Source organism: Conger conger, chromosome 12 (genome assembly GCF_963514075.1).
Source record: "Conger conger chromosome 12, fConCon1.1, whole genome shotgun sequence".
NCBI lineage: Eukaryota > Metazoa > Chordata > Actinopteri > Anguilliformes > Congridae > Conger > Conger conger.
Window position 1 is genome coordinate 42,994,228 of NC_083771.1, and position 24,110 is coordinate 43,018,337.

The window sequence follows — 24,110 nt, forward strand, 5'->3', positions numbered from 1 at the left end:
TAGCGCCTTAACACACAATACGCTACAGTTAGCAGGAGCTAGCGCCTTAACACACAACACGCTCCAGTTAGCAGGAGCTAGCGCCTTAACACACAACACGCTCCAGTTAGCAGGAGCTAGCGCCTTAACACACAACACGCTCCAGTTAGCAGGAGCTAGCGCCTTAACACACCACACGCTCCAGTTAGCTGGAGCTAGCGCCTTAACACACAACACGCTACAGTTAGCTGGAGCTAGCGCCTTAGCACACAACACACTCCAGTTAACTAGAGCTAGCGCCTTAGCACACAGCATGCTACAGTCAGCAGGAGCTAGCGCCTTAGCACACAACACATTCCAGTTAGCAGGAGCTAGCGCCTTAACACACAACACGCTCCAGTTAGCAGGCGCTAGCGCCTTAGCACACAGCATGCTACAGTTAGCAGGAGCTAGCGCCTTAGCACACAACATGCTCCAATTAGCAGGAGCTAGAGCCTTAGCACACAACACGCTCCAGTTAGCAGGAACTAGCGCCTTAACACACAACACGCTCCACTTAGAAGGAGCTAGCGCCTTAACAAACAACACGCTCCAGTTAGCAGGAGCTAGCGCCTTAACACACAACACGCTCCAGTTAGCAGGAGCTAGCGCCTTAGCACACAACATGCTCCAGTTAGCAGGAGTTAGCGCCTTAACACACAAACACGCTCCAGTTAGCAGGAGTTAGCGACTTAACACACAACATGCTCCATTTAGCTGGAGCTAGCGCCTTAGCACACAGCATGCTACAGTTAGCAGGAGCTAGCGCCTTAGCACACAACACGCTCCAGTTAGCAGGAGCTAGCGCCTTAACACACAACACATTCCAGTTAGCAGGAGCTAGCGCCTTAACACACAACACGCTCCAGTTAGCAGGAGCTAGCGCCTTAGCACACAGCATGCTACAGTTAGCAGGAGTTAGCGCCTTAGCACACAACATGCTCCAATTAGCAGGAGCTAGAGCCTTAGCACACAACATGCTCCAGTTAGCAGGAACTAGCGCCTTAACACACAACACGCTCCAGTTAGCAGGAGCTAGCGCCTTAACACACAACACGCTCCAGTTAGCAGGAGCTAGCGCCTTAACACACAACACACTCCAGTTAGCTGGAGCTAGCGCCTTAACACACCACACGCTCCAGTTAGCAGGTGCTAGCGCCTTAGCACACAACACCCTTCTGTTACTGTAGCAGCACTCTGTGTTCACTGTGTGGTTATTATTATTACATAATCACAATATTCACCTGGTTATTATTTTTTTTCTTTAATATTTTATTTTATTCTGAAACAGCTCAGCACAGTGGGATAATGAGCTGGAGAAGGCTGCAGGTCTGTTGAGGCAGGGTTTAAAGACTGTGGGCATGTCTGTTTCAGCTGGGTCTGGGCCACTCCAGCCCTGTGAAGGAGCCCACGCTGGTCACCGCTCTTCAGGGGAAGAACATCCTCCAGATCTCAGCTGGGCGGTGCCACAGTGCGGCCTGGACCACCCCCCCTCCCACCACCCGAGCCCCCGGTACACACCGCACACCACACACACCTCACGCACCGCACACCTCACACACCTCACACACACACCTCACACATCTCACACACACACCTCACACACCTCATACACACACCACACACCGCACAGACCACACCTCACACACACACCTCACACACCTCATACACACACCTCACACACACACCACACACACCTCACACACCTCACACCTCATACACACACCTCACACATCTCACACACACACCTCACACACACCGCACACACCACACCTCATACACACACCTCACACACACACCACACCTCATACACACAGCACACGCACCACACACCTCACACCTCACACCTCATACACACACCACACACACACACCTCACACACCTCACACACCTCACAATCGCCCCACTCGGACACTCAACATGACCAACACCAAGCGCAGAACCGAAGCACTCGGTACATAAGGAAGATGACTGACATGACGTAATGCTCCTGTGAAAATCTACTACACAAGCCTTGGCATTAACACTGTCATTTCTCTGTAAGTTCCGCATACATACACAAACGGACAGTGAACCGATTTTGCCATATAAGGACTAGGAAAATTGGTGGATTTTGTACATTTTACAGTTTCTAGTTGATAAAATATGGTATAGTTTCATTTTAATGCCACTGAATTCCTCTATGCTTTCTATGATGTTAGTTGTTAGTTGTTGCTGGACGTCCCTAAAGGTCCTTTACTCTCTACATATGTTACGATAGTAAAAATAGTCTGTCAGTGTCACCTTGACAGCCTGCAGTGGAGCCTGCAGCCCCAGGACCGCTATCTGTGTCTTAATCTCCCAATTCCCCCAGCAAACTCGGGCCAGTGCTCAGCGCCGAGTTCTCCAAGGAAAAGCCCGATATTGACCAGGGCATATCAGACTTCTCCCTCCTCACACGGCTCCCTCCCTCCCCCCCTCTCTCTCTCCCTCCTTCCCCCCCTCTCTTTCTCTCCCTCCCTCCCCCCCTCTCTCTCCCTCCCTCCCCCCCCTCTCGCTCCCTCCCTCCCCCCTCTCGCTCCCTCCCTCCCCCCCTCTCGCTCCCTCCCTCCCCCTCTCTCTCTCTCCCTCCCTCCCCCCCCTCTCTCTCCCTCCCTGCCCCCCTCTCTCTCCCTCCCTCCCCCCCCTCTCGCTCCCTCCCTCCCCCCTCTCGCTCCCTCCCTCCCTCCCTCGCTCCCTCCCTCCCTCCCTCGCTCCCTCCCTCCCCCTCTCTCTCTCTCTCCCTCCCTCTCTCTCTCCCTCTCTCTCCCTCTCTCTCTCTCTCCCTCCCTCCCTCCCTCCCCCTCTCTCCCTCCCTCCCTCCCTCCCCCTCTCTCCCTCCCTCCCTCCCTCCCCCCCTCCCTCCCTCCCCCCCCTCTCTCTCCCTCCCTCCCCCCCCTCTCTCTCTCTCCCTCCCCCCCCTCTCTCTCTCCCTCCCCCCCTCTCTCTCTCTCCCTCCCCCCCTCTCTCTCTCTCTCTCCCTCCCCCCCTCTCTCTCTCTCTCTCCCCCCCTCTCTCTCTTTCTCCCTCCCCCCCCCTCTCTCTCTCCCTCCCCCCCTCTCTCTCTCTCTCCCTCCCGTCCCTCAGGGGCCTCTCCGGCTCTCCAGCTGGGCCTCCCTCAGGCCGTGCCCCCTCAGTACAACGCCCTGAAAGACTGCTGCCCTGACGTCCTCAACACCCGCCTCAGGGTGCTGTACCACTTCTCCGACCTGATGTACAAGTCCTGGCGTCTGCTCAACCTCAACCCCCGGAACCAGGTACAGGCGCAGTCGCTCCGCTCCTGACGTTCGTTGATTCCATCGCTCCCTTTTCTCGGTAGAATCTCACAGGCTTTTAGCGGACGCTCTTATCCAGAGCGACGTACAATAACGTACGAATCGGGGACAAGTGCGTCGAGAACCCTAGAGGAAAGCACAGTTTCCAAGTCCGAGAGTGATCAAATAGATACAACCTGAACCCTCGATGAGTGCATCAACTTACCAACTAGCACACCACGGTCGGCAGCTAGAATACCCTGAATACTACAATAACTATAGATAAGTGCTATTATAAGCTGTGGCATTCACATGGCTAATCATAGTAGTTGGGTACGGAGGGAAAGGTGCAGCCATTCATTATGGGGAATTTTAATTCACAGTAGACTTCCTTGGTTCATAGTACTGACTCTAAACCCGGTAACATGCTGATAGAACAAAATGGGCTTGCTGGGGTTGAGGGGCTGTAATGTTGCTCTGCACAGCACTGGATGAAGACCTGATGGTATTGTCCTGTGCTGCAGGTTTCAGCCTCGCGTTACAGCTCGGGGACCTCAGCCATCGTTCAGGGCCAGCTGAGGGGCCTCCTGTCCCCCAAGGTGAACACCCTGCCCCTGGTCAGGTCCATCGGGAGAACCATGACTCAGGGCAAGACCTACGGGCCTCAGATCACAGTCAAGAGGATATCCACCAGGTAGGACGAGCCTCGCCGAGCAGCACCTCCCTGAAACCAGGCACGCTTCTTTTACATAATGAATCATGAAAAATGAGATCGTATTGGTGCAGGGTTTCCCCTCAAGTAACCCCTGCCCTACCGGTTTCCGTTCCTTCTCTGATCATACACACCTGAATCCAATACGGCTTCACATTTTCACGTGTTCGGTTGGGTCTGTTTACCACTCAACCAATCAGCTCTGCATTGAATCGAGTGTGCCAGAGAGGACCTGGAACCGAAACGTGCAGGACCGGGGGGGGGGGGGTACTGAAGGACCGGGTTGGGAAACACCAAAAAGCGCAAGTTTTCCCCCCCACACTTTCCCGGGTTCTCTCCTGCAGGGGGCGCTCCAGCAAGCCCATCTTCGTGCAGATCGCCAAGCAGGTGGTGAGCCTGAACCCCACGGAGCTGCGGCTGCCCTCGCGGGCCTGGAAGGTGAAGCTGGTGGGCGAGGGGGCGGACGACGCGGGCGGCGTGTTCGACGACACCATCACCGAAATGTGCCAAGTGAGTGCACCACTCAGCCCGGGCCAGAGCACTGGCCCTCTGCACAGCGTGACTGGGCACTGCACGGCGCTGAAGTGGGTCCAAGGAACATTTCATTCTCTCCAGCCTCTACCTGCGCCAACTGCTCTAATTAGGGTAGAGGCTCGGTCACATTACTCATCGTTACAATCGTATTACACGCCGGTTTGGTCCAGTTTAAAGCATCGCTCTAAATAAACTTTATGCATTCTGCCTTGGGAGTCCATGATGTACAGTATGTTGACATATGATGGCATATGATGTTCAGTTTACAGATTCAATAACGTGAGTGTGGAAGGAGAACAGTGAGTTCTCGGTATGAATTTCTGCGGAATTGCATTGTGGGAATGAGTCGGGTGTGCCATTCCGGACAGACTCGAGTAGCAAGTGCTGACTGTGCGGAACCGTGCTTTCTCTCCTCAGGAGCTGGAGTCTGGGGTAGTGGACCTGCTCATTCACACCCCCAACAGCTCTGCTGACGTGGGCAGCAACACTGACAGGTAATGACGCACGGTCTGCCGCGCTGCCTGCCTCGGGCCTCACTGCTGTCAGCGTGAAATCACACACCGACACACGGCTGATAATGCCCGCAGTTTAAAAAATTAAACCGCGCCTGGCGTTGGTCCGGGCGTTGGTTTGACCTCCGCCTGACCCGACACTGCGATTGGCCGCTTCAGGTTCCTGCTGAACCCGGCGGCCGTCTCTGAGGACCACACGGTCCAGTTCCGGTTCCTGGGCATCCTGATGGCGGTGGCGATCCGCACCAAGAAGCCCCTGGACCTGCACCTGGCGCCGTGGGTGTGGAAGCAGCTGTGCTCCATTCCCCTGGGCGGGCCCGACCTGGAGGAGGTGGACCTGCTCACCTACCGATCCCTGCAGAGCATCCTCCACCTGGACAACAGCGGCATCACGGAGGAGAACTTCCCCGTGGTGAGACGGCGCGGGGGTTCGTGTGGGGGCTCCTGCTGTGCGAGAAGCTTAGGGAGGACCTCGGACTGTTGTGTTCTACATTCAAAATATCAATCGTTTTTCTTTTTTTTTTTGTTAGCTCTTTCATGGTTTGCAATTTCATAGCTGAGGAGATTAAAAACCTAGATGTCCTAGTACACGTTATGATCAGTTCTAGGCTTGAAGGACATTCAAATTCACCTGTATTTTTGACCAGTTATGCCTTCATTAATAAAAATGTATGTTTTTCTCTAGACAGGCTCTGTGCATGTTACTCACAGATCCCTCAATATACTCCATTGTCATAGTCTCGATGAGTATGAAGTAGCACATGGCTAATTCACAAAACAACATATTTCTCAAATGTTCAATCTCATCCATTTTTTTTCTTTTAAATTTATGTTATCATTTCTGGAAAATCTCCCATTGTGGGAAAGCGCAGTGTGACAAACCTGACAGGAAAGATTGATTGATTGACGTTGTGCAGAAGCACTGGAGATGTACAGGGGTCTGAGAGCGGTTGTTCTCCCCCTCTCCTTCCAGATGATTCCGCTGGACTCGTTCACGGCCCACAGTGCGGACGGGAGGCTGGTGCCGGTGGTGCCTGGAGGACACAACATCCCGTTGACCTTTGGCAACAGGAACGAGTACGTGGAGCGGACGCTGGACTACAGGCTGCACGAGATGGATCGGCAGGTCAGCGGGGTTCCCACATTCACCTGGAACGTGTGGCGAAGCCATGAAACCCATGAAACCCCAAGGCCAGGGCTGCCCAAACTCGTTACTGGGTTCTCTACTGTCCTGTAGGTTTTCACTCCCACCCTGACAAAGCACACCTCATTCACCAGCTAGAGATCTCATTGAGCTGCTAATTGGTACAATCGGGTGTGTCAAATTATAGTAGACATGAAAACTGACTGTACAGGACACCTCGGTCTCCAGGAACAGGTCTGGGCAGCCCTGCTCTAGCTGTTGAATGAGGTGTGCTGTGTTAGGGTTGGAGTGGACACCTACAGGATGGTAGAGCTCCAGGAACAGGGTTGGGCAGCCCTGCTCTAGCTGTTGAATGAGGTGTGGCTTTGTTAGGGTTGGAGTGGAAACTTACAGGATGGTAGAGCTCCAGGAACAGGGTTGGGCAGCCCTGCTCTAGCTGTTGAATGAGGTGAATGAGGTGCCCTGTTTCCCCAGGTGGTGGCGGTGCGGGAGGGCATGTCCTCCATCATCCCGGTGCCCCTGCTCTCCCTGCTCACGGCCAGGCAGCTGGAGCAGATGGTGTGCGGCCTGCCCGAGGTCTCCGTGGAGATGCTGAAGAAGGTGGTGCGCTACCGCGACATCACCGACGGCCACCAGCTGATAGGCTGGCTCTGGCAGAGCCTGGAGGAGTTCACCAACGAGGAGCGGGTGCTGTTCCTGCGCTTCGTCTCCGGGCGGTCCCGGCTGCCGTCCAACCCGGCCGACATCACGCAGAAGTTCCAGATCATCAAGGTCGACAGGGTGAGAGATAGCGGCTGGCCAAGCCCCCGCGTGCTGTAATCTAGACGACCACACGGCAGGCGGGCCGGGGGTGCTGCTGGTGGCAGCTGGCTGAGGTTCCGTGAAGCTGACTTAGCCCAGCCTGTTCTCCTGTTAGAAAGTGTTTTCGAAACTTTTACTGGAATTCTTCCGTCATTTTTGATTGCAGTGCGATGCAGTTCTAAGCTATTTTAGACAAATGATCGTTGTGGGTAGGGCATGTCCCAGTCGGTCCCCTGTTGCATTTCTTTATATAACGAATTCGCAGGCAGTTTGTCATGTGCTTAATGAGCCTGCATTTACATAATTGACCTTGCTAATGTAGATGGCATCTAATTAAAGTGTCACCAGAAAAATAGAGGAATGCAATTAACGATAGCACATTCGGGGCATTTCAGTGCTTCTGGGGCTTTTCATTCTCATGCATGAACATTTTTTTACACATTTCACAATGTACCGGAGGTCTTGTCGGAGAAGTAGACTTTTATAAAAATGCACCAATGGTACATTCATACCGATGGGTGCAGTTTCAATTTCAAGTACTAATCAAGTGCTCTTGCAGAAGATACAGGGCTGCTGGGTATGCTCAGTGCAGGGGTTGGCGTTTGGCGGCTGGCAGCGAATAGTATGTATGCTAGCTGGCACGCATCACTGGCATCCGTTTTATTGGCACAGCGGATTTGCTCTGAAAAGAGACCATGGCTCTTTAAAGGAAAATTTGACTTCAATTTCGTATTCAATTTTGTAGTATGCACGCCTTATTGCAGTATGACTCCAATGGCATATGCAAATTGTCCTGCCTGAAAAACAATGCAGTCTGCAATGCAGTTGCTGTGTTTTCTGGTCTAAAATGTGACTGCATATTCATGTTATGTTTCATACATCCAAGAGAAACGTGGATGCAAATTAAATCTGTAACTACTGTGCTACATTGATAACCAAAGATGATTATGGTTCTGCGTAATCAGAGATGTTAACATCCAACATTTCCATTACCAGCAAATGTGCATGTGCATAATTGATAAAAATCCAGGACAGCACTCTCCTTATGTCTATAAAGTGGTAAAAATTCACCCTGCTGAAGTCACAGCCACAACTTGTAATTTAGCACACCATCCAGAGCACACACAATCTGCTTTCCTGTCTGATTTATTGCTCCTGGTGAAAATGATATCCCACCTTCGCCTTATCTTACTTCACTCTTTTCCTCCACTGCACCAGATAAAATGCCCTGCATGGGAGTGTGCCGGTGTAGCTGTTATTTACACATCCGGCTAGTTTGGGGCAGCAAAAAGAACCATTATCATTAATGCATTGCGTTTTGATTAAGCTCAGTGATAATGAAATGGTAAACTGAAATAGAGCCCCCGTGCTCAGTGTGGTCTTTGATTACACCTCCGCACGGTGCATCATTTTCATTATAAACTGCCAGGCTTTTAGTCTGGTTTTCATTTTATGCATATATGAAATCTATTAAAAGTCTATTTTAAAATGTCTGTTCACACACTGCTCTCTCCGACTTAAACCACATACACAGAATTTGGCATTTGGCAGATGCTCTTATCCAGAGCGATGTACAGTTGATTAGACTAAGCAGGAGACAATCCTCCCCTGGAGCAATGCAGTTTAAGGGCCTTGCTCAAGGGCCCAACGGCTGTGCGGATCTTATTATGGCTACACCGGGATTAGAACCACCGACCTTGCGTGTCCCAGTCCTTTACCTTAACCACTACGCTACAGGCCGCCCCGTGCAAGTCAGCACACAAAAAACAAAATGGTGCTTTATGGGTTCTGCTCCGGCAGTGGTATAATGAAATCTCTCCTTCACAGCCAATCAACGGCCTGCCCACTGCCCAGACCTGCTTCTTCCAGCTCCGACTGCCACCCTACACCAGCCAGGCAGTGCTAGCCGAGCGCCTACGTTATTCCATCCACAACTGTCCCTCCATTGACATGGACAACTACATGCTGTCGCGCAACAGCGACCCGGCAGAGGGCTCCGACACCGAATACTAAGTGGGACAAGCGGCACAAAATGGCCGCCGTTCACTTGAAAGCACAAGTGTTTTATTGTAGTTTTTCTTCTTCTTCTTCTTAATGGTGCAATAGACCTCTCTCTGGGAACGTGGTATCAAAGTGCTGCAGGAGACGGAGACGTGGGGGAATCCTACCCACAGTGCACTTCTGCAAAATCCTCTCGAGTTGGATCAAGAGTTCACCTTGACAAAAGAAAAAAAAAGACAAAAATAAAATCAAGAAGCAATCATTCAGTGGCAGTGTTTCTGCATGGCGCAGAGTGTTTTTTTATTTAAAAAAAACTTAACTCTTTTTTCAAAGACATCACACAGTTCAATTCTGTGTGGCTTATTAAAAATGCCTTAACTGGCAAGGTTGTGCATCTATAAATTATTTCAACATCTACTGTATGCCTGGGAACGGAAGGTAATGGTTTCACCGGTGCCCTTGAACCTGGCTGGCATGGATGACTGCCCAAGTGTAAAATAAGGATGTGGTGAAATGGCCCAGCGGGTGGTTCAACACTAACATCAGACGCATTAGTCTTTTTCAGTACAACTCAGAAGCTATTTAAACTTGTATGCTAAATAATCTGGTCATTGTGGTACGCTGTTAAGACCAGAAGGTCTGCTGCCGTAACACTGAACTGTAGAGAGGAAAGTGGCATCGTATTGAAATGAGTTATATTCCCCATTAAGCTTGTCGGTAGTCTTATCAATCTCTCCACCAGTGTATTTTGGATGAATGTATACCCCCCCAAATGCCATGCACATATGCACTCATACACATTTTTATTTGCCAAACGTTGGTACTACTGCGTCTTAAATGGATTTTGGTCATTTGCTGCAGTTGTGAAGAGTAGTGAATTTAACATGCTGTGTTTTTGCCCTTTAAAAAAAATAAAAAATAAAATAAAATAAAAATGCGGTTTGAGGATTAACAAGGCTTTTTAATGTGGGGTGGGTGAAACTTGTATTGGTCACTATTGTTATTCTAGGAGTCTATGCTTTAGTGCATATTTCACTCGTAGCTTGACCCAGGAAGTCTGAGGCCGTTTCTCAACATGGAGTCTTGGAGACGACGCAGTGCCAGATATCAGTACAGACGGTCTGCAGTTTACTACAATATAGCAATTATATTACTCAACCTTTTAAGTGATGCGCATAAGCATTTTACTTTCTTTTCTTTTTTTTGCTGCTGAAAACTTGAAAACCACTAAGGGAATTAAGATACTGGGGTGTCCACTACTGCACTGAAGGAAATGTTCTGCTGTGGTACTCAAGAAGGCATGGTTGTTGTAATGTTTGCACTTTAGACTTGTATGCATTGTTGAATGATCAGTGATGGTCCGTCAAATGCTTTGGGGCTAAAAAGATTATGCATATTGGCAATGTGAGGAGCAGTTTTGTGTAAACATTAAATTTGGTGTGTTTCAAAAAGCAAAGTGTGGTTTCTTACCATCGGTTTAGTTGATGAATACAGAGTTGGAACCTGACCAAGTGAAGTGATCTTTACACAAGTGCCTAGTTCTAGAGTAGCATCAGGAGCAACAACTCCTCAGTCCATGACAGAAAACCATCTGAATCATGCAGTGAATACAACTTTTTTTCCAGATGTTCCTGAAAATCGTACTTGTTTTAATGTGCCAATTATGTTGATAGCCTCTGGGGATTTCCTAGTAGCGTGTAAAGACCACGGGCAGAAAAGTCCCAACGTGAACAAACACTCATTCAGTTCCATGAGACCAGGCCGGGGCGAGAGAGTTGGGTGAAAGTAGGGTGCAAACGAAGGAAAGGGTGTGCACACCACACAAGGGCTGAATCACCTGAGGTGGTGCTGGTTTCCAACCGATTCCAGCCCTTGCAGGAATTGGTCCTGGCCCCTGGCCCCTGGCCCCTGGCCCTGAGAGTGGGAGGACTGATGAGCCTCAGGGCACCTTAATGGCCACATCCTCCAGGAAGAGGGAGTTAGTGATAGTGGGGGACTCAATTGTTAGATGGAAAATAACTCTTGCACGGTGTGTTGCCTGCCCGGTGCCCAGGTAGGAGATATCCTGGAGTGCGTGGACAAGCTCCAGGCCAGAACGGGGGGGGGGGATCCAGTGGTTATGGTCCATTTAGGGATGAATGACATAGGTAAGGGCAGGTTTGAGGCTCTGAAAGACAAATTTGTGGAATTAGCAGAAAAGATTAGGAGCAGAACCCCCACGGTAGTCTTCTCTGGAATTCTACATGCACCACATGCAAGCAGAGGGAAGCAGAACTTTATCTGGAGGTTTAATACGTGGCTACAATTTTATTTATTTTTTTGAGAAAAAAAGGGGCATAGGTTTATGGGGCATTGGGACTCCTTTTGGGACAGGGGTGAGCTATACAGGTGTGATGGGCTGCACCTGAACCGGAGGGGAACCTTTGCACTGAGTCAGCATATGCTTAGGGTAGCACAGGGCTATTTAAACTAGGGACCTGATAGAGAGTGAAATGGGCAGGCAATGGTAAAGGCTACCTATAAATGGTGAGGTAAAATGTTACTAATGGTGTATTGTGGGACAGCAGGGAGTGGGGAAACAGGAGAGGATGTGTAGAAGCAACAGACTGAAATGTCTTTGCTTAAATCCTAGAAGTATTAAAAAAAAAAACTGATACAATAAATCAATAAATCAGACAGTCAATTTCTGGAATCTCTTGCACATTTCCTAACTCATGCCTAGTGAGAATATGTGGATTAAGTTTATGGGGGAACAGGAAGAGGGTCTTAACAAAGAAGTGTTACCAACCGCTAGTCTCAGACAGTAGTGTGAATGCAATGCTCTCTAAAAATATAAAACAAGCTTGTCAGGGAGGTGAGACATGGGAGACTTCAATTACCCACATATTAATTGGAATTTGGTGACCGGACAGGGAAAAACTGAGAATTTTTAGATGTTATAAATGTCAGCCTACAAGAGGCCAATCAATTCTAGATTCTTATGTAATGATTGTAACAGAATGTGCATAGAGTATAGAGGTAATAGAACCACTTGGGACAAGTGATCATTCCACGTTTTTATTAAGGGGAGTCCTCTAAGTTTAAAATTTTAGGTGTGCCACCTAAAAAGATAAGATCAAATTTAAGTAATGTAGACTGGGAGGAAGTTCTTGATTGCAGGACTGTGAATGAATAGTGGGACAGGTTCAAAAGGGTTATACTTGGATCCGCTGTATAAGTTGAAAGTCTCTACAGTGTATGAAGAGCTATACTAAAAAAAAGAATAAACTAGGATATAAAAGATAGCACAGAGTAATAAGGCTGAATATGTAACGTGTGCCAAGGTTAGCCAAAAGGCTATTTGAAAGGCAAATTTCACAACTTACAAAATGCCATCCCAAGCATTTCTTTCAATACTGTAGTAGGAATAGGAAAGTTAGAGGAGGTTAAATGCATTAAGAATAACAAAGGAGAACTGCTGTATGAAAATAGACATTGCTGATGCCTTAAATGGCTACTTTGTTTTGCCAGGGAGGAGGTTACTAATAGGCCAAGAGTCATATTTAATACTCAGAATGTCTGATATTGAGGTAGGTGATAAAATACTAGATAAATTAGATAAACTAAAGACAAATAAGGCAGCAGGCCCCGATGGAATATTCTAGGAGTTGAGGGATAGAACTTTTAAACTACTGGCAAGCATTTTTAGGCAGTCTTTAGAAACTGGAGAAATACCGGATGACTGGAAACAAGGTAATATAATACCAAACTATAAGAAAGGGGACCGTGCTGATCCAGGAAACTACAGGCCTGTCAGTCTGATTTAGATCACATGTAAAATACTGGAATCTATCATGGACAAACTGGAATTATTACTTGAAAATAATAACATCCTAAAGCATAGCTAACATGGTTTTCATAAAGGTAGGTCATGCCCGACAAACCTTTTGGCATTCTTTGTGGAAGTTACCAAGTGTTTTGGTGACAATATACATTTCAATTTCCTAAAAACATTTGATAAGGTACTGAATGAAAAACTCATTATCAAAATGAGAACGGTGGGGAATTACAGGAGCCATTTCAGAGTGGGTTCGGATCTGGCTACAGGATAGAACACAGTAGTAGTAGGAGGGACCTTGTCTGAGCAGGGTAAGTGGAGTCCCATAGATCGGTGCTATGGCCACTGCTCTTCCTCATTAACATAAATGACCTTGACAGAGGCATTGAAAGTACTTCAGTTAAATTTGCAGATGATACAAAACTAGGATTTGATTGTTAATCCAGTTCAGTTCAGTTAGCAGAATGGAGAGGGCACAAATAGAAATTGGCAAAGGATAAATTCTGTACAGAGATTAGGAAATCCCCCCCCACAAACACAGAGTGGTCACTGTGTGGGAAAAGTGGAGGCAGAAAAACTGAGGGTTTTCAAGACCAGGCTTGATACAGTTGAAGATACTATTTCGCTGTTAGGCAAACTAAGCAGTAGGTACACAGTGGTGGGAAAAGTAGTGTGTTATAATGAGCTGGTCTACAAAGCATGGCATGCAGTTCAGACTGACATTTGGCTTTTTCAATTAATGGAATTTGAGGGCCCCCCAAAGCCCTTTAGTAAAGGATCAAGACAAAGAATCAAACATTTCCAAAAGGAAAGTTGAAAATGTAGAATGATCTCTATGCTCCTATAAAGTTTCATTCAGCAGACAAGAGTGCCTGCATACTATCCTTAACCATTTTAGAATTGGTTATGCTCTCCATTGAGCTGTATGTTCACAACAGGCAAATCATTTTATATCTCAATCCTGGGGTCCTCTCTCCTGGCCCTGGAGAGAGCTGCAGGGTGTAATCGATTGCTTTATTTGATCAATTAACTCACCTCACCTAATTTTTTTGGGGGGTCTGAATTGGTTGCTGATATTAGGGTGAAAACACCAGCACACCTTCCAGGCTCTCCAGGACCACTGCCTTAATCAATCACAAGTGTGACTGACACTCAGTAATGCCTACTGACCACTGACTGATTCATTAGTCCCATTGACCCCTACACCCAAAGAGTGGCAATTTTGAGACTTATACTTGCCCAGTGATATTTCAATCAGGAATGCAAAAGTTCAATTAAATAGATTTTACATAAATATATATTTTCTACATCCCTCTCATTACTCAAACTTCTGTTCATTAATATAATTTGCTTCATCAGTGGGACAAAAACATGGTCTCTCTGTTGCAGCCACTGAACACAGCTGGCAGGTTTAGTCACCTTTGTATTTTGGTTGATATTGGTGTAATACAATGGTTTCACTGGTCACTTGCATATACATCTCTTCTCATTTCCCATATTCATTTAATATATTGCATTAGGAATTTAATCATACATATATTGCTAGGACAGACAGAGGGGAAATTGGTGAAAGGCTACTTTTCACTGCAATACAGTTGATACACTTCTATTCCATGCCCAGTTGACTGAATTCAAATAGTATTCGCCGAAAAATGTACGCCATTACTAGCACCAGGACTCTGTTAACACATGATGATTCAATTAAATGTTGGCAGTGAAACGCTTTCCAATGAAAGCTCAATGGACCAAATACACAAGTCTGCAAATACACAGACACTGATGGCATGTGGACTGAACTGAACTGGGCACATTTCAGTCATATGGTCGGTTGGGATTGGAGTGCAAGATGGATCACCATCGACACTATGACGTTCCACAGTCCAATGACTTTCTCCATGTTGATCTTGAATTCACCCTCACGTCCCCAGGAGAGGTGTCACTCGGCATAAAACCTCTCGATGTCCTCTTTGTACATTTTGTGGACAATGGGCCTCTTCAGCTTCATGGTCGGACCTGAGGGGGATCAGGCAAGGATTTTGGTAAGTTGCCTCAGAGCTGCGGTAAGGTTATTTTGCTTCCAAGGCGAAAATGCGTAGACCACACCAGGTTTATAAAGCTAGACATATTGTCTTCACAAGCGGAATAAATTATGCGGTTGTACTTTCCTTCATGACTTTTCAAAAACAATAATGAATCGATGGATTGCGATTTGAGAAATCAACCGACTAAATGAGATCTGATCAACGGCAATTCATTTCACATCAAAGCAGTATTCCCCATTTTGATTTGGGGAGCGGTAACCGAGGAATTTAAAATGGCCGACTCACCAAGTTCTCCCCCAGTGATGGAGAAATCCCTCTCCAGTATGGTCCACTTCTGGATCTTCTGTGCGTTGGAGGTGGCTCTGACGTTCACACGCTCTATACCCTCCTGGATGGCTTTGGAGATGGCCGGGGGTCTCTTGGCGGTGAGGTCGGAGATTCGGACCACAGTGGAGCCCCGCTGCCAGCAGAACTCCACGGTTTCCGGGGCTAGCTCATCTGTCGGCTCCCCGGAGTCATCAACGTTACACTGGGAGGGGGGGGGGGGGGGGGGGGGGGGGGGGTTTAACGTTCCTGCTCAGTGACATTTACAGAGTCTCTTGAAAAGTGACCGTAATCTGAAAATTAAGAGTGGTTTATAAAACATCCTGGTGTTTAACTCCATTCCCCAAAGAGTATTCCACAATTGTAATTTAGTTTTACACCCCCCTGAATGCTATCATTCCCCAGCTAGATGTAGAAATACTGCAGTTCATGTGGAAACACAGCACACACACCACGTGCTGAATGCAAGAGAACATCTGCTGCATCTCAAACAGAAAGACCCTTAATTAGGCAGATCAGTGGAGCTGAACCTTTAAAGTAAAATGGCCAGTGCTGATTAGGAAGTGGTCACCAGTTTTACAAATCAAGTTACGAGAGGGTTTTCATCCTTAGATTATGTCCAAAGTTGGCGGTTCCGTCATTAAGTTACACAGCCTTGTTCACAAGTCATGCAGAAGTTAAATTAATCATTAAAAGATGCCATGCAGGCATGCACCGAAAGCAATTCAGGCACAGTTCAATAGTGGCCTGTTCATCCTGTAGTGGAAAATTGTTGGCGCTTTGGTTCACTAATTAGAAAGCAACTCAATCTTCACCTCGCTCCTCCAAACAAAATTTAATTTAGGATGTCACCAGTGAAAAAATGAATGACTGCAATTTGTACATTATATGCCCAGATAATTTATCTACAGTTAAATGGGAATCTAGCAGCTATTTTGCAAGGAAGCTACATCACCTTTAAACAAAACCATGCAACTGAAGCTCTGGAGCTTGACTGTAGCCTTACTTTGAGTGTTAACAGGGCCGACAGAAACTTCCTCCTGTCTCCCACCAGCATAGCATTGCTAATGATGGGCAACTCCTCCTTAACCAAATCCTCAATGGGCACAGGGGGTATGTTCTCTCCTCCTGCCGTGATGATCAGCTCTGCACTCAAAAAGAAACAAGGCCGTTCAGACAGGACCCAATGATTAATGCCCGCACTCTAGACCCGGGCCATGTCTGAAATGGCTTGCTTCCCTACTATTGCATACATAAATGGAGTACGCTGAATGAGAAAGTCATTAAGTAGGCAAAAAGCTACTCTAAATGTAGTGTCAATATACACATTTCCACGGTTTTGCCGTGTGGGGGCGTGCCCAAAACTGTCTCCTTTAAAATATGTACCATCGACTGAACATACTGCAGGCGGTGCGATACATCCTCCATGCTACCATTGGTATGGTGGAAGTGCTGCAATGAAAAGCCCCCACCGCTTCCTCGGATCCATTTATCACGGCTAAGGGGCGTTGTTCAGCCCATCGCACTGAACCCCCTCATCTGTGATAAAATTACCATAATATACCACAGCCTGGAGTGAGTCATTGCTTCTTTCAGAAAATTGTTACCAAATATGACAATATAGATATTATAGACACAATCTAATTAAGCGTTTATTTTTATTTTTTATATTAACAAATTCATTAAAAGAATAATACAAGAAAACAGTTCCTGGCTGCTCACATACAGGGTGGTTGCCACACAATGTCAGTAACGTCCCTTTTGTTCTACTAAAGGGACGCATCCTGCGGCCAGCCTGGTTTTTACAGCTTCCTCGCATCATCATTCATTAGACCAGCAGACCAGCTCTTTGTCCTTACCGTACAGGCGACCCTTACCCTTGATGCGGCCCGTTACGAACAGGAAGCCGTCCTTGTCGTGTTTGCCCAGGTCTCCCGAGTGCAGCCACCCCTCCCGGTCCAGCGCCGCCTCGGTCTGCTCGCTCATGTTGAGGTAGCCCATGAACACGTGGCGGCCCCAGAAGCAGATCTCCCCGATCCCGTCCTCGTCCGTCTTGTCCAGCTTGGTGCTACATCCCAGCACTTCCTTCCCGCAGCTGGGGGGGGGGGGGGGGAGGAAAAAGAAAATCGGGCTCTCCCAGGATCAGCCGGCCTCAAAACGCCAACGAGCCGTGCGTTCACACGGACAGAATTTACGTGCGAAATGCGCAGCAGGTCGCTGACCTCATGATGCGGTGGGCTGAGTGCCTGGACATTGTGTGGGGCCCCGTGGTCTCGCTCATGCCGTACAGCTCAAACAGGGGGATTTTGAAGCTCATGAAGAACTCCAGCGTGTCCTTGGTGATCGGGGCGGCCCCTGTATAGCAGGCTGTACAGCGGTCTAGGCCCAGAGCCACGCGCACCTTCTTGAACACCAGGCTATTGGCCAGCATGTATCCCCAGGGCACCGCGTCACTACTGGAGTCCAGACAACTCAACTGGTCAATGCAACCAACGGGGCCTCTCAACATAGCACTGTCCCCCCTACCCCTCAAAAAACTACCCAGTCGGCATGACTCCTCCCGGACCCATATACACACACACACACATACACCAATTGCAAATGCACTCAACAGCACAGCATACAAAAATGTATGCACATACTAAATTTATGCTCCCCCCATTGTGCGATTCATAAGTAAGCTTTTTAAAAATATATTTGAACAGGAAAGGAACGACATTCATCCTCTGTAAATTCCACATAACACTGTAGAGGTAGGCAGTAACTTTAAAAATGCATTCGGGACCCAGTGGCATGCGAAGACTTGGTGAAGACACCGTAGTTGTGACTCTCACCCATTCATTGCATTGTAACTGGCCCGCAGGCCAATGGCCTTGGCCCAGTTTGCCACTTTCCTCCTCATCATGGAGGCCCTCGCTCCCATGGCCTTCATCTTCTCCTGCATCTTCTCCCAAACCCGGGGCACGCCCAGGAAGGTGGTGGGCCGCACCTCTCTCAGGGTGTTAACCAAGGAGCCCTGCCATCGCAACAAGGCCACGATCAACCTCTCCATTTCAGCAGAAATCATTACATTACATTACATTACAGCTATTACAGACACTTTCCAAAGGGACTTGGTGGATTAGACTAGGCAGAGGCCAATTCCCCCTGGATCAATGTGGGGTTTGCTTGCTCAGGGCCCCTAAAGGCTGCCCCCATCGGTCTAACCCAGTGTTTCCCAAACTCAGTCCAGGAGTACCCCGTGTATGCCGGATTCATTCAAACTTCCAACCACAATTGCAATCCAAGAAATTTATCAAGATATAGATTTTGTGCTTTATGTTTAGAGGAATTACTGACCATCTTAAACTGCATTGTCAAAAAGCTATGCATAACAGAAAATATAATTCTCATGTGCATATTGTGCTACTGTATATTGCAATCAATGCATAGATTTTGCAGAATTCATAAAGTGGCAAATTAACTGATCAATGAAAGACTGAAGTGAATCAGTAGGCTCCTAACTGATAAGTGTTGATGCCTGGTCACTAAAACTGGAAAACCTGCATTGTGTTGATACATTTCAAAACTAAACTGTGGGACTGTGGGAGGAAACCGGAGTACCCGGAGGAAACCCACGCAAACACGGGGAGAACATGCAAACATCAAACCCAGGACCTCCTTGCTGTGAGGCGGCAGTGCTACCCACTGCACCATCTGTAAGCATGACATGAACATCATTTTATTCTTCGTACTATTGCAAAGGCATTTGTCTGTTCATTTACACCGATTTAAATAAAAAGCATCAACTTGCCTTCAAGGCATCTGGTTCGGCAAAATATGTTGTTCCCGCAAACCTCATGCAGATCCACATGTCACTGACTTGGGCCGCCACATGACTGAGGGGCAGGTAACTGACTATTATCTGCTCCCCCCACGTAAGGTTACGCATGGTTCCAGCTGCGTTGGCTAGCCAGGTTATCTGGTAAAGGGAAATTAAGGATAGTCAAAAAAAAAAATTCTAAATTTTTTTTTCCGATGATACAATTTCTTAAAAGGCCCTGACATTACAGTACACCAGAGCACTGAACTGAAACCGAGTCCACGGAGGGTTTTTGTGGCCCCAAAGGCCGCACTCACGTTGTCATGGCTTAACATGACCCCCTTGGGGTGGCCCGTCGTCCCGGAGGTGTATATGAGGGAGCAACACTCATTGGCCACCTGAGACCTGATGACATCATTAAGGGCTTCCTCCTTCACATCTTCTCCGAGCTTTATGAACTCCTTCCACTGTTGAAAGGGGGCGGGGGACGGCCGTCAAAATAAAAGCTGTACTAACGAGTAACTGCAAGTGAAAGTTAAGATGAACGGCAATCTTTCAAATGCAAGAATTAATCGTCATTACATTAATGGCATTTGGCAGACGCTCTTATCCAGAGCGACATACCGTTGATTAGACTAAGCAGGAGACAATCCTCCCCTGGAGCAATGCAGGGTTGAGGGCCTTGCTCAAGGGCCCAACGGCTGTTCAGATCTTATTGTGGCTACACCGGGGATCTAACCACCGACCTTGTGTGTCCCAGTCATTTACCTTAACCACTATGCTACGGACCGCCCTAATCATAGATGTCTGGTACTGTAAGTGTTTGCACAGGCAAAACATGTTCCATTCCAGTCAGGAGTTTAGGGACACAAGTCAGACTTAACTCACTGTGTATAGATTTGACAGCTTCTGTTCCAATTCATCCTTGTACTGTACAATTGCTTTCAAGTGTGGCAATTGGTCTTTAACCTAACAGGTAAAAACAAGATTAAAACGTAATTTTAGCTTGCTTCATCATGGAAACATTTATGTCTCTGAATATCTACCCCACCTCCACCAAGAAAAACTAAACGAATCGCTCACCTTGAGGATTTTGACAAGTTGCTTGTGATTCTCTACCACCAGTACATTGGCTTCACAGTGGTTAGCCACAAACAAGCAGGCCTCCGGAGAGTTGGTCACATAGATGCCTACGGCAAGGCCACTGGAGATATGTACGCACACATTTTTCTTCACAATATACACACAGTTTTTCAGGTCACTGCTTGCGGCACAACCCTGTCTGACCCAGTTTCAAGAATGCATTCAACTTTCAATAATCCTTGTACATGAAGATACATTGTAAAGTAAAGTGTGACATTACCCAGCCAAAATGCTCCCAATGTCTGCAATAAACCACTCTGGCGAGTTAAATCCCAAAATTCCAACACCATGGTAACGCTCCAGCCCCAACTGGGAACAAGGGAAACAAAACAAATTGTAACCAGCTTGCTGTTTTCAACCAAACTATTTTGTATTAATTTTCTCCCCTGGGGGTTTTACACTCATGGGTATTTTCCAGCTACACATTTCCTTCAATTGGGCATTCCTAACACGTAGCATTACTGAAATAGACATGTGAAAAACACTTGTCACAAAACATTCATTTATAGTCGATCATTAGTAGTATACTGTATTAATATAGCCTATACAAGTATACTGCACTTTGAGGAGGCAGGTCTATTCATGGTCTTATACCCATGACACATACGGGGCAGTGTCATGCCAATGCAATGCAAAGCATGGTATGTAATAAGTTCCTGCTGTATTTTGTCATTGAGGCAAATAAACACAACATATTTAACATGCCATGGCCACCTGCTAGAGCCACCCTTGCCATCAAATTAAACTGTTGCAATTGAAAGACTCGACATATACCAACTAATCCAAGCCAAACCGACCTTCAGGAAGCTCTTAGCCGCCGCTCGACACTGCTGGAAGTACTCCTTGTAGGTTAGGGTCTCCCAGTTGCCGTCCTTCTTGGCTGCCAGTGCAGGGAGGTCCCCGTAGTTCCTCACGGTCTCCTGAAACATCTGATAGACGGTCATCGGCGCTTCGGAGCCAGGGCCCGACTTGGCCACTCGTAGCTTGACGGCGCGTTCTCTGGAAGTGCTCCACATCTGCTCCGCTGGAGCAAGGGCGACGCCAGGCTGAATGTTCTCTCTCGCTGGGAACGGCAGAGGGACAAGCAAGCAGAGTGGGCATGCTTCCTTCGGGCCCCAACGTCACAATTCCCGGCGTGCCAAAGCATACCGCCTCATCGCGCTAAAACACAGCATAGCATTCGCCAATCATCGGCCAGGGCAGTTGGCACATTTCAGGAGCAGTTCTAGGCCGGCTGCCTTTCCGCAGTCGTGTAAACGCAAAAGGCAGAGCCAAAGTGGCTTCAGCTTCAGCCAAGCCAGATAATAGACATGGGATATGGTGCCACGACGCATGCGTTATTTCTACTGACGATAATCAGATGTATTCATTGTAAAATGCACATTTCTCACCAAGCTGAAAAAATGCTTGTTCTCAATATTGTCTGATAAATCAGTCGTATACACATTGAATACAGAATCTTACAGAACATTTACAGAAGATCAGCTTTAAATTAAAGGGTTTCCTGACTAACCACAGCACATTCGCCTTAGGCGTGCACAAGCTGAAGTAGCAATACCTTTGCACCCTGGAGGTTCACATGGTCCGACAGAGGAATGTGGTTTGATGAGAGGTACCAGGTCATCATCATCATCATCGATGCGAGTTCTCGTAGTTCCGTATTTGGGAAACTCAAAATGTTGGTTGATGGCTGCCCCTTGGCCTTGTGCCTCGAGGGGACTGGCCCACCTCTCAATCCCAGAGTGCCCCAGTACTGTATGCCCTTTCTCTCCCGAGTACACGGGCTCAACCTTCCTCCCAGCTCGAGCATGGTGAACGTGCTGCAGCTCTCCATTGGTAACAGGGCAGTAGTAGTTTCCATTCACTGTGACTTTATCCTCCTCAAGAGAGCCAGGGCACTGAGTGTAGGAATCTTTCTTCAGAGGGGAATTTTCTAATCTGAAAAGGAAATGATCAACATAACTAACATAATAGTGAAGACAAAATGAATGGGACTTAAAATATGCCATTTCAAGCATTTGGGTCTCTTTGCAGATCATTGAAAGTGTGAGCAAGTGGAAAATCAATTCAATGGATCACAAAACTGACAGGTAGTCAAAATTGCCTTGGTTGAAAGTGATAATTCGTTAAATAAGTATAGCAGAGAAAAAAAATCCATCCAAAAAGTTTCAATTTTAATAGATGGATAAATGTAAACACTCACTTATCCAAGCCATTCTCCATAAAGCAAACTCTAGAAGAGTAGGTTTGGTCATCTGGGTGTCCCTCACCATTGACTGACATCTTGTAAATTCACTATAGTGGCAAAGTTAAAAGTTGCTGTTGAGAGGCACCAAGGTTGGACATTGACAGTACTTCATTTTTTGTTAAATTTATTATTTTCAGAGTGCTCCACTATCATTCACTTATGAGGTGCACTTGCATTTGAACATTTCTTTTGTGAAGCGGTTATGTTTTTCAATGAACTTTCAACAGTACATCAGTCTGAAAGGTTTATGGAATACGGAAGTTCTTAGTTATGCAATTAACCCCACTTGGTATTACCAGCATTTTTCTCCAAAGTGAGGCTCACAGCGCAAATGCAAGCGGTTCGAAAAAATTCTTACAAAGACGTTAAACACCACTTGACGAAACACAACCAGCTAAAAAAATATATGCTAATCATATGGCACAATAAGTAGATGCAGTTACGTAAAATAAGTAATGCGGTCAACATCATTAATCATGGGTTTGCGTTTTAAGATTTACCTTTATAAATCGCAGTGCTGGGAGCACGTTTTGAACTGTAGCCTTATCACCAATTAACATACATTGAAACAAATGATTGCTCGATCAAATACAGAATCAATCTTTTTTTATTGAGATTTTTTTTTACAGCGAGTTTATTTTACATTTTAGGCTTATGGGGAACGCTTTTCATCGAAGCTACTCAACTTGGAAGTCTGTTGGGACCGGAATACGGTATGTATGCATGTATGTGTAGCCAGTTTTAGAAGCTGTGGCAATTGTGGTTCATTAGCAACAGGATTGAAATCCAACCGAGAAGGCATGCTTGGGGTCAGTTCAGTCAGGAATGACATATATTTGCAATTAACAGTATAAACTACACTTACCCGGAATGGACAGGTCTACTAAAACACGCCACAGGACATCAGCAGCTATTTCCATGCAGGGACGGAGCTGGGAGGCCAAATGAAGATCAGAACAAGGCGATATAGAAGACGCGAGAGTTTAATTAGCGTAGATCGTTACATTGCTGTGCACCTGTGTGTCTTTCACCTGTTAATCACCATCACTGGGGCGTTTGACTCACTCCCTTAAGGAAAGGGTCGCATAGAACTGCGGGCTACTGCAAATTAAGATAATCTGATTTTGTGTCCCCGCGGACACAAAATCGGTGAATGCTGGTGCGTTCATTTTAAGCGTCCAGTAGCATACGTACAGCATGTCCTTTCTGTCGATACTTTCATGTGAGAAGAACCACCTTCTACATTGGGCTTCTGGGACGCAGTGGCAATAGGCTGACCGTAACTGGTAGGCCATCTAATAAGGATGATTGTTACTGTACTTTGCTGCATATCCTTTGACATCGTACGTCTGTTAACCGCTGTTAAGCACAACTCATATAACATAAATATTTGGTTAATGAGTAGTACTACAGGTCGGTCTAACTGCCAGGGCCTGTCCTTTTAGGTCTAGGAGCTTAAGGTCTGAAATGGCTAATCAAAATTAATCCATCCGATAAAGCACTTTTGCCAGGCTAATCAGATGTATTGTATTTCTCACAAAATATTATTATATATATTTTTTTATCTATGTTTTGTGGCAGCGGACTTGAGCTAGGAGTTGCATGTGAGAGAGCGTGCATTGATCAATCAAACCTCCAATTGGATCGAGTTAAACGCTGCTGACCTCCACTAACACACTCCGCTAAATTCACATGGTCTTGTGAAGTGCTAGGGTTGAGCGTTTCACCGGTCTCTCTTAA

The 24,110-nt window shown here is 47.0% G+C and overlaps 2 protein-coding genes across 8 annotated transcripts in view; one reads left to right on the plus strand and one right to left on the minus strand.

Moving 5' to 3' along the window:
• LOC133141669 (probable E3 ubiquitin-protein ligase HERC1) overlaps positions 1 to 10,450 on the plus strand; it is a 93,474-nt gene extending 83,024 nt beyond the window's left edge. For all 7 annotated transcript variants that reach the window (XM_061262260.1, XM_061262265.1, XM_061262267.1 and 4 more), the window contains exons 71-79: positions 1,393 to 1,531; positions 3,124 to 3,293; positions 3,815 to 3,984; positions 4,347 to 4,512; positions 4,954 to 5,030; positions 5,208 to 5,460; positions 6,022 to 6,174; positions 6,667 to 6,972; positions 8,821 to 10,450. In XM_061262260.1, the coding sequence (XP_061118244.1) occupies positions 1,393 to 1,531; positions 3,124 to 3,293; positions 3,815 to 3,984; positions 4,347 to 4,512; positions 4,954 to 5,030; positions 5,208 to 5,460; positions 6,022 to 6,174; positions 6,667 to 6,972; positions 8,821 to 9,006 (1,620 nt within the window). In that variant the 3' untranslated portion in view covers positions 9,007 to 10,450. The remainder of the gene's footprint in view (positions 1 to 1,392; positions 1,532 to 3,123; positions 3,294 to 3,814; positions 3,985 to 4,346; positions 4,513 to 4,953; positions 5,031 to 5,207; positions 5,461 to 6,021; positions 6,175 to 6,666; positions 6,973 to 8,820) is intronic.
• Positions 10,451 to 14,294: 3,844 nt separating this feature from the next.
• LOC133141403 (long-chain-fatty-acid--CoA ligase ACSBG2-like) lies at positions 14,295 to 23,391 on the minus strand. The gene is made up of 15 exons (XM_061261932.1): positions 23,236 to 23,391; positions 22,326 to 22,417; positions 21,681 to 22,060; positions 20,920 to 21,185; positions 20,343 to 20,431; positions 20,063 to 20,183; positions 19,868 to 19,948; positions 19,297 to 19,446; positions 18,971 to 19,138; positions 18,012 to 18,193; positions 17,400 to 17,633; positions 17,055 to 17,272; positions 16,184 to 16,323; positions 15,139 to 15,382; positions 14,295 to 14,824 (listed from the first exon to the last, which is right to left on the minus strand). Exons 2-15 carry the CDS (start codon positions 22,403 to 22,405, stop codon positions 14,748 to 14,750), a joined length of 2,430 nt encoding a protein of 809 aa, XP_061117916.1. The 5' UTR covers positions 22,406 to 22,417; positions 23,236 to 23,391; the 3' UTR covers positions 14,295 to 14,747.
• Between the last annotated feature and the right edge of the window lie 719 nt (positions 23,392 to 24,110).